Raw genomic sequence first — 14,840 nt, forward strand, 5'->3', positions numbered from 1 at the left:
TTGTTTTTATATAAATAATACTCTACCTCATGTATTGAATAAGATAAAAAATTTATATAATTAAATTCAAAATAAATAATAAAAAATATATTTAAACATATTTACAATCAACAATAGAAATTTATAATATGACTATTTTAACTATTAATAGATTATTTTGAATAAATTATTGATATTTGTTTTTAAAATAGTTATAAAAAATAACAATTGTCAGTAGTATTAAACTTGGTTCTCTTATGTTCCAGTCTTCTAAATGAAAAAAAATGATTGGAAAAGAAAAATCTCACTAAACCTAATCCGTGAGTATCCAATGGAGATTAATCATCGACGTCAATGAATACTCGATACCAATAACATGTTTACAAAGAAAAAATAATAATGATAAAAAGAGTTGATTGAAACAAATAGACATAAGATAGTTGGGGAAAATTTACTGGTTGTAAAAGTAGTATAGAGAAAATTTGATATTGAAATTAATTTAGATTTAATTTTAATTACATTTAATGATATAAAATTAGTTTTGTCCAAAATTAAAACAAATAGATAGTTTTAAAAGTAAAATCTGGTTATTTACTCTGCTCAAGATAAACATGATAAGATATCATTCATATTATATATATTTTTATCAACCAAGTGAATAAATCAATTAGTATGAAATTATTTTAACTTCATTTTGAATTTAAGTCTTAGGTGTACAACTATTAAATATTCCGGAAAAAAAATCATTCATAATAAAATTATCTCCATGGAGGATACTTTTACGTACTTGTACCAAAAAAGATAGACATTGTCATGTTTATCTATCCACACTTTTTAAAGTTTGGGGTGAAATATTAGTAATTTTTTCATTTTTTAAAAACATTAAATTTGATATATTGTAATAATTGTTTGTTATTTATTGATGTGTATGCTAGTTTTAGTTTATTAATTAAAATGTTTGTTTGTCTGCATTTTGGTTTCTTCGTTAGGAAGATTTAGAATATCGTGGTCAAGGAATTAATTTAAAATTATTTACGGGAAGCCTAAATGAGAGTAGTGAGTGGTTTGCATACAAATTACATGATAAAAAAAGTTAAAAGACAAAGAAGTCCAAGTAAAAGTATATGCCAAGCAAGGAAATCGCATTTATTATTGTTAAATGTATATATATGATAAAAAACTGTAAAATATAATTAACATTTAATTTAACTATTTACATATTACTATTTTTTATATAGCAATTTTATGATGTAAAGAAGAGTTCACATTTGTGTATATTATATTTATATTCAACTATAAGAAATATAACTACAAAGTATGGAATTTATTTGATGTATATATGTTTGGGGTTAATTTTTTGATGATTTTTGTTTTTCCCAGTCATTAATACTTTCTAGTAGTGCTTCAAAATATGACAAGTGGGAGTATTTTTTATTTTTTTTTGGTTAAAGAGTGTATTCAGTGGGAGTATTTAGTGTAAGTACCTGTTGATTTAAATAGTAAATGTAGCATGCATCTGTTGCATGAAAGTTAAAATCTATGTACTTCAAAGAGTTAAATCTCCTAAAAATCAACCCAACTTAAAAATGCACGTTTGCAATCACATTATAAAGCTTTTTAGGCACGATTGTTTGAACACTATATACCTTAGCTTGTGTGTTCAAACCCATTCTAATGTGATTTCAGACAGGCTATAAATAGAACCCTATAGTACTTCAAAAGCTTAATGAGAAGTGAAATTTGAGTATTTCTCAATTTGTGAAAATCTTCCCTTTGCTTTTGCATAAAGAATTAAATTTCATCTTATCAAGATAACTTATGACAATCAAATTTATGACTTATTATCCACCTTCTGATTTTTTTATCTGTTTACCAAAACAACTTGTGACACACAAAATTGTGCATTCCAACAAGAGGAGAGGATAATGTAATATTTGCACCTCTAAAGGAACAGAAATATAGTTTACTCTATATATTAATATAAGAGGTGAGGACACTATAATACCTGTATCTCTTAGAGAAGGGGAATTAAACTGTATATTTCAACATAAAAAAGGTGAACAATGTAAGATTAGCATCTCTCAAGGACAGGAAGTATAATTTACTCTTTAAATTATTGAAGTACTTTCATCCTTTAGGCTGACAAGAATGCATAGATTGGTAGAAATTTTCATTCCTATGCATGGCTATCGTATTGGAATTCCGATCGTGAATCGGATATTATGAATGGTAAGACACATGATCAATAAAACAACATATGTAAAGCTATTTTCGCTCTAGTCCTCTTAAAAATTTTATTTTTTAATTTCATTTTAACATGTATCCGTGTTCGCTGACCTAGACAAAACTATACATGTCGATAGATGCAACAATGGTATAAAATAGACATCCAAATCCAATAGCCATGACAACATTTAACTACATCTTTATGACAAGGACCAATGGCAAAAAAAAGTATAATAGGAACAAGAATGTAAAAAAATTAAAAAGGCCAAAAAGCAAAAAAAGAAAATATCCCCATATTATAAAGTTAATTGCACCACAAAATAAAAATGAGGCTAAAACACTTAGAACAGATATTCATTGAACCTCCCTAGTCAAAAAGTATAATGGGTACCAAGCAGCCTGCCCAATTCATTTGTCAAAAATTCATGTAAAAGGAATCAACACAAATTTTCAACCATCCATCATCAAAGTGGCCACTTGATTTCATATTCTCCTCATACATTTCCAGATAGGAAAAGGAGCAAGTGAACAATGAACCTCAGCAAATTTCCAAAGAAAACAATGCCAAAGTCAGAGAGAAACATGGAAGGAAAAAACCAAATATTCTCAAGATAACATAAGAACACATATCTACAAATTGACAACTCAAGTGCAAAAGATAAATTATGCAACAAGTTCAACATAACTTATTCTTCAACAGTGTTCCCTTGAATTTCAGAATGCCAGCTGGTCAACCTGTGTCTCAGTGAAATTTGCACCCCCTCAGTGGCCCTTACGTTTCAGCAGAATGATTCTATCACAGATATGATGTGAGTACAACCCATCCATCCCCATCCTTCTATATATAATAAGGAAACATGGGAACCAAATATGTCCTAAACCTGTACATGCTAACAACTACTATGTCCCTACCAGCCACACATAGTAACAATTATATAAGCTCCCCTGTCAAGAGAAAAAGAAAAGACATGAGGAACAAATCAAGCCGGGTACAACATAAAAGGCCTGGTTGCAAATTTATCACAAAGCTGCAGAATATGACAAGTAGACAATTAAGGTGAGGCAGAAGCCTCCATCATAGATGCAACTCGGCAACTCGCACTTTGCACATTTAAGATTTCTCCAGATGCACTTGAACAGATGCAAGGTTGTCCTTACAACATCGGTGTGATCATCAACCAGAACCATTATCAACAGGTGAACTTCTCATGTAGATCCATCAACTTAGCACTGTTTCTGAGTTCACATGACTGCCACTACCCCCAGTGTTGCTGTTAAATCCTACCACAGGAATGGAACGTTGCGCAAAATCCAGCAATAACTTCCTCTGGCGCTCGTCAGTGTGAGGGAGACTAGCACGCAAGAGTTCAACAGGCATTTCTCTACCAATAGATTTGGCAGCATCTGGGCCAATGTCATCCACATCAGAGGTACTTTGTATAAGCATGGATTGCATGATACTATGATATTTATTCATGCAATACTTGGTGAGAAGGCCAAAAAATTCATCAAATGAGGCCTGCCAAAATGAACGATTACCCATGTTGAAGTTGCAAGCAGCATGTGGATCAGTTAGAAGTTCAGTAGCCCTCTCAAGAACGGAAATTAAAATAAGGGAAGCACCATCTCCAGAAGTGCTTCCAATGGGGCGTAGAGGAGGCTGCTCTGCAGAACAAACAACTGCAGCAAGGCAGGCACTAAGAGCACCAAGATCCATTCCTCGGACACATTGGCAAACAACCTTGGCAAGGTTATTTGTAGTCTCTGAAGCTGCCGGATCTGAGGGGAGACCACCAAATAAGAATCTTAAATGACGAAATATGGTCATGCAGACTATCCTCATAAGCTCACTGCCAGGAGGAAGCAACTGAAGATACTTTGCAAGGAGCTTACGTCCCTTGGGAAGAGATACCAACCTTAAGAAAACAAGATCATCCTTAGCAGCAAGCCCAACTTTGTGTCCATTCTTTCCCAGTGGATCAACAAGTTGAAGTGAAGTTGCTAGTCCTTCCAACAGGACTTGCCTTCTTCGTCTTAAATGTGTTCCACTATCTTGTGGCTGATTCAACTGTAGGTAACGATCAATATCATCCACATCAAGAAGAAGACAAAGACCATCCTCAATTGTGACTCTTGCAGCAAACCTAGGTTCCTGCTCAAGGGGCTTCTCTGAAATCTTTTGATCAGAGCTAGCAGAAGTGTTTGGAGGGTCAACCTCAAGAAGAGGGCGAGGACGACGAATAGAAGAAAATGAAACTCTCCCTAGGGCATCAATCTGAACAAATGAATGTGGCTCAGTATTAGCACGGGATCGTGGAGGATATTCCCTTATTTGGCTTGGGCAAAATGGATGTTTTAACTTAGCCACAGAAGTTTTTTTTGCCAGACAAGCTTGGTGGTAATAGTCATCTACATATGGGTCATTACTATGAGTCACAGCATGTTGCATTCTGAGAATGCTTTCTATTTCATCACTTGTCATATACTTGGAACGAAACTGAAATGAACCACTGTCACTCTTTTGGCTACCGGCATCAGAACCATGTAGGGAAAAACGAAGACTATGTTTACCTTTATGAGTTGATTTTGATCTATGATCTCTACCATCGGCGATTCCATGCATATGTTCATATTTGCTAATTACAGATGAGCCAGAGGAAGGGTGGGGATTGAATAAATGGGACTGGAAGCCAGATAAGTAGCCTGCAGATCGCTGACCAGGATGATGCAGTCTATGCTGCTGCTGTTGTAATTGAGTCATCAAGTGAGGAGATACCGATCCATTATGAAGGTGTAATTGTTGCTGTAACATATTATTAAGGAGATTTGAATGATCTCCAGGATACAACCCTGCCTGGTTGACCAATTGATTCTGTATACGCTGATTAAGATGGGAACCAGTAGGAAATTGGCGTGTGTTTCCACCAAAATGTGACCCAAGATTTAATGCACTTGACTGTAGTGCAGAATTGGATAAATGAGAACGATTTTGAGATGATAGCGCCATCTGAGCTGCTCCAGTATGATAAGGAATGTTCAAGTGTCCTGTACTATGGCTTGGAGAACCCAGCTGAGATAGACCACCAGGGGGAGGATAAGAAGTAAATGAAGACTTTGGTACCAAAATTGGTTCACTAGAAAAACGAGGAAGCTCCTGCTGTTTTTCAGGATATGAAGATGTTCTGTACAAGGGCTTTGATTCTTGTAAATGTGCAACAGAGGAATGTGGCTGCGATGACCATCGTTTGCCATCATGATCATGAGCAGTTTCTGCGTCGCAAAAATGCTGATCAAGCCAGTTAGGAACTGGTTCACTAGAGCAATGTTGGAGGTGGTAGTGTTGCTCCTGCCTTTGCTGCTCAGGATATGAAGATGTTCTGTACAAGGGCTTTGAATCATGTAAATGGGCTAGGGAAGAATGAGGCTGTGATGACCATCTTTTGCCATCTGTAGAACCTTCACTATCATAAGCATTCTGATCATACCAGTTAAAACTATCTTCCCTTTGTGACCATTCAGAAGTAGAATCTGCATACAATATAAAAATATCAATAAATCACTAAACTAAAAAATATTGCATATATTGAAAAAGGAGGAATAGAGTAGAGGTGCTAAAAACCCAGGAATACATAGTTAATTTGATTACAAGACACATAACCTCATCTTAAAGCATAAATAATTAAATATTAAGAAGTGAATTTTATACACACACACACACACACGCACACAGACCTTCTGAAAATTCATGATACTAGAGGCAATCCCTCTGATGAAATGTCACATATATAACTTACAACTACATGCCCTTCCTCAATTATTAGTGTGATTATTACATAGCAAAAGGAAGTTACTACATATTAAGTTGCCATCACTTTTGTCAGAGGAAGTTTTCTACTTAAACACCATCAAATTAAGGATAAACTTGTAGCAGAAATCCCACCCCTGTCCATTAGCATAGAATAGTTGTACACATGCTATCACAAGTTGTAAATATATGCTAGTATTCATGATTTTATACATCACCCTGTCCATTAGCATAGGCCCACTAACTTGAGATAATTTGCGATATTAGTCTTGAAAAATAATAGAAGTTGTGGGTGTGTTTGTAGATCTACATATGCCATGCTAAAACACTCTTAAGAAGCAATATGTAACCACATTGAGTATAATACTAGTATCGAGTCTATTGACAATGCAATTCTTACAAAAAAAATATAAAAAGGATCACTTACATGCATCAATTTTTTTCTCAGCAAATGATCAAAATATAATAAAAACCTATAAAAATAATTAAAATAAATTAATAATCATAATTATTATTAAAAACAGAAGCACTTGACTTATTGAATCATAGCTTTCCCATAAACAAAAGTCTATGGATCTCTGTTACACTTGCACATAAACGAAGTCACATGTTTTTTTGTCATTAAAAATACACTAAAAGAAAGGGGGAGGCCAATCCAGATTAAAAGTGCCAAATTGCAAGTATAAATCTGATATCGGATATCCAAATTCCAAACAGATACTTTATAGTTTACACTTAAACAAACATCCACATCAGAGTATAAAGGAAAAATATTAATTGCAAATGATAAATAAATAAATTAAGATAAAAGCAAAAGGTATATTATTTTTGTTTTAACAAAGAAAGAACAATTTGGTGAGTTCTTTACAATTGTTTTACTCACTTTCTCTTGATCCCCGTTCACCAATAACACCTGCACTCCTTGGTCCACTCACAACCTTGTTCAACTGAAATGGATAAAATAAAAAAGATTCTTAATCTTTGTATTGATTTGCATGAGGCAGAATTAATAACCATTCATAAAGACAACAAGACAAGCAGTATGATCAATATCATAAAAGACGCTGAATAATAAAATAAGTACAGGGGGTGGGGCACATAGCAAGACAAGATAAAACAATTACTGTGCTTGAGACAATTTTTTAGTTGATGCCAACATGCTCCATTAGTGCAGTAGCACAAATACCTTTTACCAACAAGCCTTTTACCAATATAGCTTCTTTCAGTATTTTTCTTTAACTTTTCAGCTTTCAAGGTTAATCACAAGTGCAAATTGTCGTAGTGAGGTAAGTTAAAACAATTTTTTTCTTACACTATGGTTCAAAAATGGGGACGAGAAGGGAGGGATTTTAATAAAAGGGGGATGAGAGAAAGGGGGAACAAAGAAGAGGACAACCTTGTTTGTATGGACGTATGGTTGAAGGGGAGGCCGAGAGTGAGAGGGGTGGAAAGGGGGCCCTTATTTGGTTTTTAAGGGGAGACGAAGGAAAATAATACTATTATACTGTTAAATACTTGTAACTTGTAAGTATTAATGGAAGGGACATGAAAGGATATAAAACCTCATCAAAACCTATAAACCACTTTCTCTCACTCCACAGCCCCCAATACTAGAGAGGGGACAAAACTGGGAGGGGAGAGATTTTAGTCCCCTCTCCTTTACACATTGCTGGGTTGATTCCTAAGGATGCCACTTTGCATTTTCCTCCTTGCACATAAATGACATTGACAGAAGCCTAAACAGTAAATTATCCATGATAGTGACAGGACACGTGACTGCAGCAGCAAGCCAGCTGGCCTGATTTTCATTGAACCAAATGGAATGGTTCACTTGGTGACGGTTCATACTGGTTGAATCCAGTTCGAAGCCAGTTGGATGAAATCAAAACCCAATCCAATAATAAAACTGAACCGGCCATAGGTCCAGTTCCCAGTCCACTGGTCGGGGTAATCCGCTTAATAACAGTGGTTTCTGAATTCATGTTCAATTTTTTAATTACAAATGTTTCATGAATTTTAAGCAATTTTTTAAAAAAATTTCAGCATTTATGTGTAAAAATTTAAGAATAGCAGATGCACTATCCAACTGTAGTATTTATGTGATAAAGAATAATGTATTAATCTTTTATAATTTAATTTTTATTTAAAAAGTTATCAAAGTTTATTTTGGTTCCTCCTTTAGATGTTTTCCAGATCCTTTGGACCATCCCTGACGTTGAGTGCAAAACATGTTATGAAATCTATTTATACATCCTGTGCAGACCAAAAAAACTAACCAATGGAAGAATACCAAGATAACCTGCCAAATTTCAGCGAAGATTCTAAAGTTGCAAGGTCCATGAAATATAGACACACAAGAATAACAAGGGACTTGGATTTAACATCAGAAGACATACTAGCCCATCACTTATAATATTATTTTTTTCTTCATTTTTGAAGAAAGCATGAGCTGTACCAAGCAAAGGCAAGAAAAATAAACTACACACTGTTCAATCAACAGCAAAGTATAGGTCTGCATTCACAGGCCAAATAAGGAAAATTCACTATGATCAATGAAGATTAAAGTGTAGTCAGTTAACAAAAACAAACAAAACTGAACAATCAAGGAAACCAGAGGTTCAGTGATATTAATTACTGTGGAATATTCACTTTTTTCCATGCCTCAAATCATATTTGAAGCATTGCATCAATCATATTAGAGAAGCACAATTTTTTTTCTAAAATTTATAAATTCAAAACATATAAATTTTCTATTTTTAAATGAATTAACACAAATTAAGAAATTATCATCATCGCACTATTTGTCACATATCTAAAAAAATCTCAAGCATTAAGAGAAAGCATCATAATAGTAATTTAAAAACCTTACCTTCCAAAAAGTGGTAGTAAGATCATCAATATCAGAAAGAGACTTTACATCCTCAGCCTGCAGAGAGAAAGTACAAGTTAGTTGATATGAAATACTAGCACTGTGTCTGTAAAGAGCTGCTGGACTGAAAGCAAAAGTCAACATGTTTATACCCAAAAATATTATAGCCACAGAATTTTTTAAATTTGAAATAAAAAACAAAAATCGTCATAAGAACTAAGAAGATTGAAAATTAAGTAATTAACCTCTTCTCTGTTGAAAAAGAACTCCTCATTAGATTCAACAGTAGGCAAACAGCCATCGTCTTCTAACCCTCCCAACTCAACTTCCTGGACAGCTTCTTTACTGAAGAATGCATATTGTGATGCGTCAAAAACTGCACCTTCTGCAAGACAAATAATTCCAGTCAAAAACCTACCAATATCTCAGAACAAAAATTAGATATGCTCACCACTGATTGCAATATGTAAAGCCAAGGAAAATGGCAAATATCATTGCAAGTACAACAAGTTATGGCACTCAAAAAATTGAGAAACACATCAAACACTCTAAAAATTGAGAAACGCGTCAATGCAAATAATATTCTATGACCTCAATTATCAACAAAGAGTAAGCAAACATGCTAAACAACACATACAGAGAGAGATTGTGCAGTCATGAAACACTATGCTCAATCAACTAAAGCAGTATACAACAGTATAAACCTAAACATAACAACAACAAATACCCCCAAATAAAAGAAACTTAAAAAGCTCCATCATTAAGCTTCTGTGAGCTAAAGCTGGAAACCAAACAAATATCTTGAAATGCATCCTAAATCCTTCCATAATTCAAATTAAAACAGTGGCTAAACAACACCAGATCTACAAGACCAAGCTGAATCAAAGAACACGGAAAAAAACACCCATTGAAGAAAAGGGTAAGAAAAAAAAAACGAGATTTGAATCGAAGATGGAGCAAACCTGAGGAAACATTCCCCAATCCCCTAAGATTCTCTGCGTTGGGAGCGCCACCAACACCACCCCCACCTCCAAACCCATCCATATCCAGCATAAAAACGAAGGAAGAACAAACCCCAGAAAGCAAAAACCGCGAAAGATCGAAGATTTATGGAGAAAAAGAGAATTAGAGAACCCAATGTGAAAAGGGTCGTTCAAACTTGAAACCCCTTTTTTTTTTCTTCTGTTTTCTCAGAGCGAGAACGGTAGAACAAAAGGGGGAGGGAGAAGAAGATCTGTGCTGAGTATTGAGCACATGGAAAAAGAGAAAAATGAGAGGAAAAAAAAAAGAGAAGAAAAAAAGGGTTGGGATTTGGATCAAAGAGAACAGAAGAAAGAGAGAGAGAGACAAAGGGAGGAGAGAGACAAAGACTGAGAGGAACCCTACGTACAAAGGAGATATTATTGAGCCAAATTTATAACAGAAATTGTTCTTTGCTTTTGCTTTTGTTTATTTCTATTTTTTAAAATTTTATTATTATTTACGTAAAACGAAGAACGAGAACGAGACATTTTTGGCTTCCGAAAAATTAACTTTGGACAACTAAAAATATTTATATTTATGGACAAAATTTGAGTAAAGGATTGATTGTAGAATTCGTAGTAAGTGATTTCTCATTTGCTTGTCTTGTTTCTTAATTTTAATTTTGAAAACCGCGTTAATATTTATTGTTGAGTTTTAATGTATATGTTATTGAACAAAATTTTAATTGAAAGATAATATTATTTTTAAAGAAAATTGAAGGATAATATTAAAAAATGCATAATAATTTAAATTTAATATTAAGTCTAATGAATATCTCAATTGAATTTATTTTAAAAAAATAAGTATACTTAACACGCTAAAATAGTAAACAAATTTCATATTTTACATAATAAATATGTTTTTCTTATTAAAATATTAAGTTTTTTATATTTACATTTAACCATAGATTGATATGTATAATAAATTTGTGGACTATTATTTAATTATCTTATAAATTATAATTAAAACTATTTTTAATTCGTAAATAATGTAGGAAACAAAGTTGCTATAGAAAATAATGTGAAAATCAAATGAGAAATTGAATTCTAATATTTTTTTTTATAAATCTTTATTTTATTTTTTGGTGAGTTTTTAACTTTTCTTAAGTTTAATTATTCTACAAGTATTTATGATTTACTTTTATAATATAAATTAGGACCTATTTGTTTCAAATTAACAAGTGTTTTTGATGAAAAATAAGATGATAATTGTTTTTCTAGAGATTTATAAAAAAAACATAAGCTAATTTATTTTTGTTTATCATCATGAAAATTACTTCTAAGAAAACAACAATTGTTTTTTTTACAAGAAAATATTCAAAATAACTTTGGATTTTCATTAGATTTTAAATTCTTTGCTTTTTAATTATTTTGAAATTTTGGGAAAAAAATGCATAAAACATTAAAAGGTGAATTTAAAAAAAAATAATGTTTTTATGAAGAAGAAGAAAGTTACAACTCGCTTAAAATACACAATTTCAATCTCGTCGTTCTTTCTCTTAAATATTCTCATTATTTTATAAGCTACTTTCGCAACTAGTAAGAAAATAGTTAAATTAATAATTACTTGAACTAATTTGTTTTATTTAGATATTTCAAATTAAAATGAAGGAGGTCCCTAAAATTAGTTTATGACTGGTTGAATTACCAAAAAATAACAATTTATGACAATTCTAGGCAGAGAAAAAAACAGTTTATGACAGCTTTAGAAATTTTAGAAACTCGATTAAGAAAAATTAGATGATTAATGATTCAATAAACAAAATAGTTTGGGACCTATTTAAAAATTCTCAAATAATTCAAGAACCAACTTAGTAATTTAACCTGAATATTTCTCTCTCTCAATCTTTTCAAACTACTTTTTTATTAATTTTTATCTCTATTCAACCATTTTTTAAAAAACTATAATTAAAAATAACTTTATATAATGAGTTAAGCTATTTTTTTAAAATCTAAAATATAATTTATATATTCAAATATATTTATTCATCATAAATTTTAATTATAATATAACTTATATATTGAATAATATTATGAATTTTAAAATATAATATAATATTTATTCTATATAATGCGTAGACTAGTTTTATTAACTTTACAAAATAATTTGCTCTATGTCATTTTGAGGAATAAAATTCATCAAAAATATCCGGTAAAAAAATGCAACTAAAAAACATGATTACATAGTGGATTATTGACGTGGCTCATCTCTCTCCTATTCTCTCTCTCTCTCTATATATATATATATATATCACTTTAATAATTATATTGAGTCTCATGAGTCTAAACCATAAAAAAAAAACGAGTCTTGTGTTAATGCATATATTTATTAAGGAGAATTTTAACGTTAATAATAGTCTTATTCTCTTAAATTGAATTAGTATATGGCTTTTAATATCGGATCATTAATTAAGAAGTTGACCAACATATCCCTTTTTTATGCAGTATAATAAACATTTTTATTTTTTTCGAAACCATAATAAACATTTTCATTCTGAAGGCTCTGTGCGAGTAAATTGATAAAATCAACAAACAAACTGTAATGAAATTAATAAAATTTTAATGAACAATAAGTTAAAAAATTGTCTACCTTAAACAATGATAAATTAAGATCAAATAATTTAGGATTTACTATTTTTCCCCTAAACTTGTTAAGGTTTGCATGGGAAGCAATTCTAACACCATTTTAAGGGAATAAATGTCATATATAATAGGCAAAAGGAAAACAATAAAAATAGACCTCATATGATCTGAAGTACTCTTTCTGACTTTTATCATCTATCTGTATTTTGTACATTGAGTGTGAAATTCTTGTAAATAGCCAAATACACCATAACAATTTGGTTTATGCTTTTCGAGTACTCTATATTCCATTCAATTATTACGTGTCAATGTCATTTTTCTCAAACTTTTCATATATTGATCTCCCAAATATAATAGTAAAATAAATACCTCCAGATTTTAGACCAGGGATTATATTCAAATCTAAAAATGTCTTAATGAACTTTTTAAAAATGTATATATAGGTATATTGGGTTAATTTTAAATTTATGTGTGTAACTTTATAAATACTTGAATCTATAACATGAACTAAGTGCTATTTAGGTTAAGATTAATCCAAATGGAGTACCAAACAAAATTACTTCAACTTCACCTCATTTATACTTTTTTCAGTTTATTTGCTCGGTTGCTCTTTTTTATTTGAAATTGTTTAATCGCACAAATATTCAATGCGTAGTTTTTCTAAATTGCCGCAGTGACTGAATATATTTTAAATTATTTTCAGTGAACAATTTAAAATTAATATAAATCTGTGTATATTCCAATGTTTCATTTTTTAAAATTTTTTTAATATCATCCTGTGACATTCATGGCAACTATAAAACTACAAAAGTAAAGGTCTTGCTATATATTTAAGCTAAAGAAAATTAAGGCTAACTGAAGCATAGTTTCAAAGTTCAATATAAAAAATAAAAAATAAAAAAAGCATAGTTTCAAAGTTCGTACTAAGAATATTTATTTTTTTATTGTGATTGGTTGGTGCTAACGTAGACACATGAGCAAAAACATGAATTTCACTCACTTTCGTTACTTGGTCTTTAAGCATGGCTTTTAAGCACCGAAAAACAAAATCTTATAGCTCTACATTCATATAAAATTAAAGGCTAAAATATAATATTAACATAAATGTTTACGTTTGCTTAAATACATCAATTTGTAATGAAAAAAGCTTATATTGTGGTGTAAAGTCTTACACATGTCACAATAATTTATTTACTGAGAAAATTATATTAGATTTTTATTATATGTAAAATTTATTTTGGACCAATGGCAGCCCTATATTGTATGGGGTAATTAATCTTTGACCAAGGAATCGGAAGGCATATGTGATTTCTGACTCATGAAAAAAAGAATAAATTATACATGTATTTCATGAGATTTGAAAAAATTACACATTTTTCCCTTCATTTGTTAAACTTTCATATATCTCTTATGAGGTTTAAAAAAATTACAAATGTGTTTCTGTTTTTAAAACTTAAACAAATTTCTTAAATATCGTCTAAAATTTTTACAATACCAAGTTATATGTGATGATAATTTTGATAAAAAAATTAAAAAATATTTTTCATTCTCATAAATATAAAAATATTCAAAATTTGTCACGGTAAAAAAATTATTTATTTTTTGTATTTGCAAAATTTAAATATGTTACTTTTTATCTAAAATTAGATTCAAGTCTATTCAAATCTATTTGTATTTTGTTGCATCAGATTTTTCAATTTTTTTCATCATTTTGCTGGTATTTTTTAATAAAAATTGTCCAACAAATATAATTTGTTATTGTCGAATATTTAGACGTCATTTGAGATATTTCTATAGATTTTAAAAACAAAAGAAAGGTGTGTGTAAATTTTTTTAAAATATTAAGGGAGCCATATATAATTTCTTTAAACCTCATTAAAGATATATATATATATATATAAAAGAAAGATGTGTCATTTTTTTAAACATGAAGGAAAATATATGTAATTTATTTATAAAAAAAATCTGATGAGCTTAATTTGTATTAATCTTAACCTGATTTATTTCCCAAGTCTAACTTCTTTTAGGAAACCAAAACTTAATATAAAGTGGACTATAAACTCCTACCAACATCCTAACTCAATTTTTTCCAGCTATGATAATCCACCCATTTGGGTTGAGTAAAGCCGAATGAATATCCACTTTACAAGAAAAAAATTATCACTTTACAAGATTTATGCTTATCTGAAGCAGGATACAAAATTAAAAACATTGTAATGATCAAGACACTTGGCTATAAGATCTTTTAAAAACTTTTATCGTTATTAGGTGCCGGGCATAATAAGACAAGAGTACGAAACAGACTCATGTATACTATCTAGCCTTTCAACATTTCTAATTCTACATTTCTTCTTTT

The 14,840-nt window shown here is 30.8% G+C and overlaps 1 protein-coding gene across 1 annotated transcript; it reads right to left on the bottom strand.

Moving 5' to 3' along the window:
* Positions 1 to 2,482: 2,482 nt before the first annotated feature.
* LOC114385815 (protein PAT1 homolog 1-like) lies at positions 2,483 to 10,262 on the bottom strand. Its single transcript, XM_028345884.1, has 5 exons — positions 9,842 to 10,262; positions 9,125 to 9,264; positions 8,880 to 8,936; positions 6,894 to 6,957; positions 2,483 to 5,733 (listed from the first exon to the last, which is right to left on the bottom strand). Exons 1-5 carry the CDS (start codon positions 9,930 to 9,932, stop codon positions 3,425 to 3,427), a joined length of 2,661 nt encoding a protein of 886 aa, XP_028201685.1. The 5' UTR covers positions 9,933 to 10,262; the 3' UTR covers positions 2,483 to 3,424.
* Between the last annotated feature and the right edge of the window lie 4,578 nt (positions 10,263 to 14,840).

Source organism: Glycine soja, chromosome 15 (assembly GCF_004193775.1).
Source record: "Glycine soja cultivar W05 chromosome 15, ASM419377v2, whole genome shotgun sequence".
Taxonomy (NCBI): domain Eukaryota; kingdom Viridiplantae; phylum Streptophyta; class Magnoliopsida; order Fabales; family Fabaceae; genus Glycine; species Glycine soja.

Bases quoted from the DNA above. Each gene is read 5' to 3' on its own strand.
- LOC114385815 (XM_028345884.1), bottom strand. From the start codon at position 9,932: ATGCTGGATATGGATGGGTTTGGAGGTGGGGGTGGTGTTGGTGGCGCT. The intron at 8,937-9,124 runs GTTAATTACTTA...TTCTCTCTGCAG, and splicing joins TCTTTTTCAACAGAGAAGAG to GCTGAGGATGTAAAGTCTCT. The intron at 5,734-6,893 runs GTGAGTAAAACA...TATTGTATGCAG, and splicing joins TGAACGGGGATCAAGAGAAA to ATTCTACTTCTGAATGGTCA.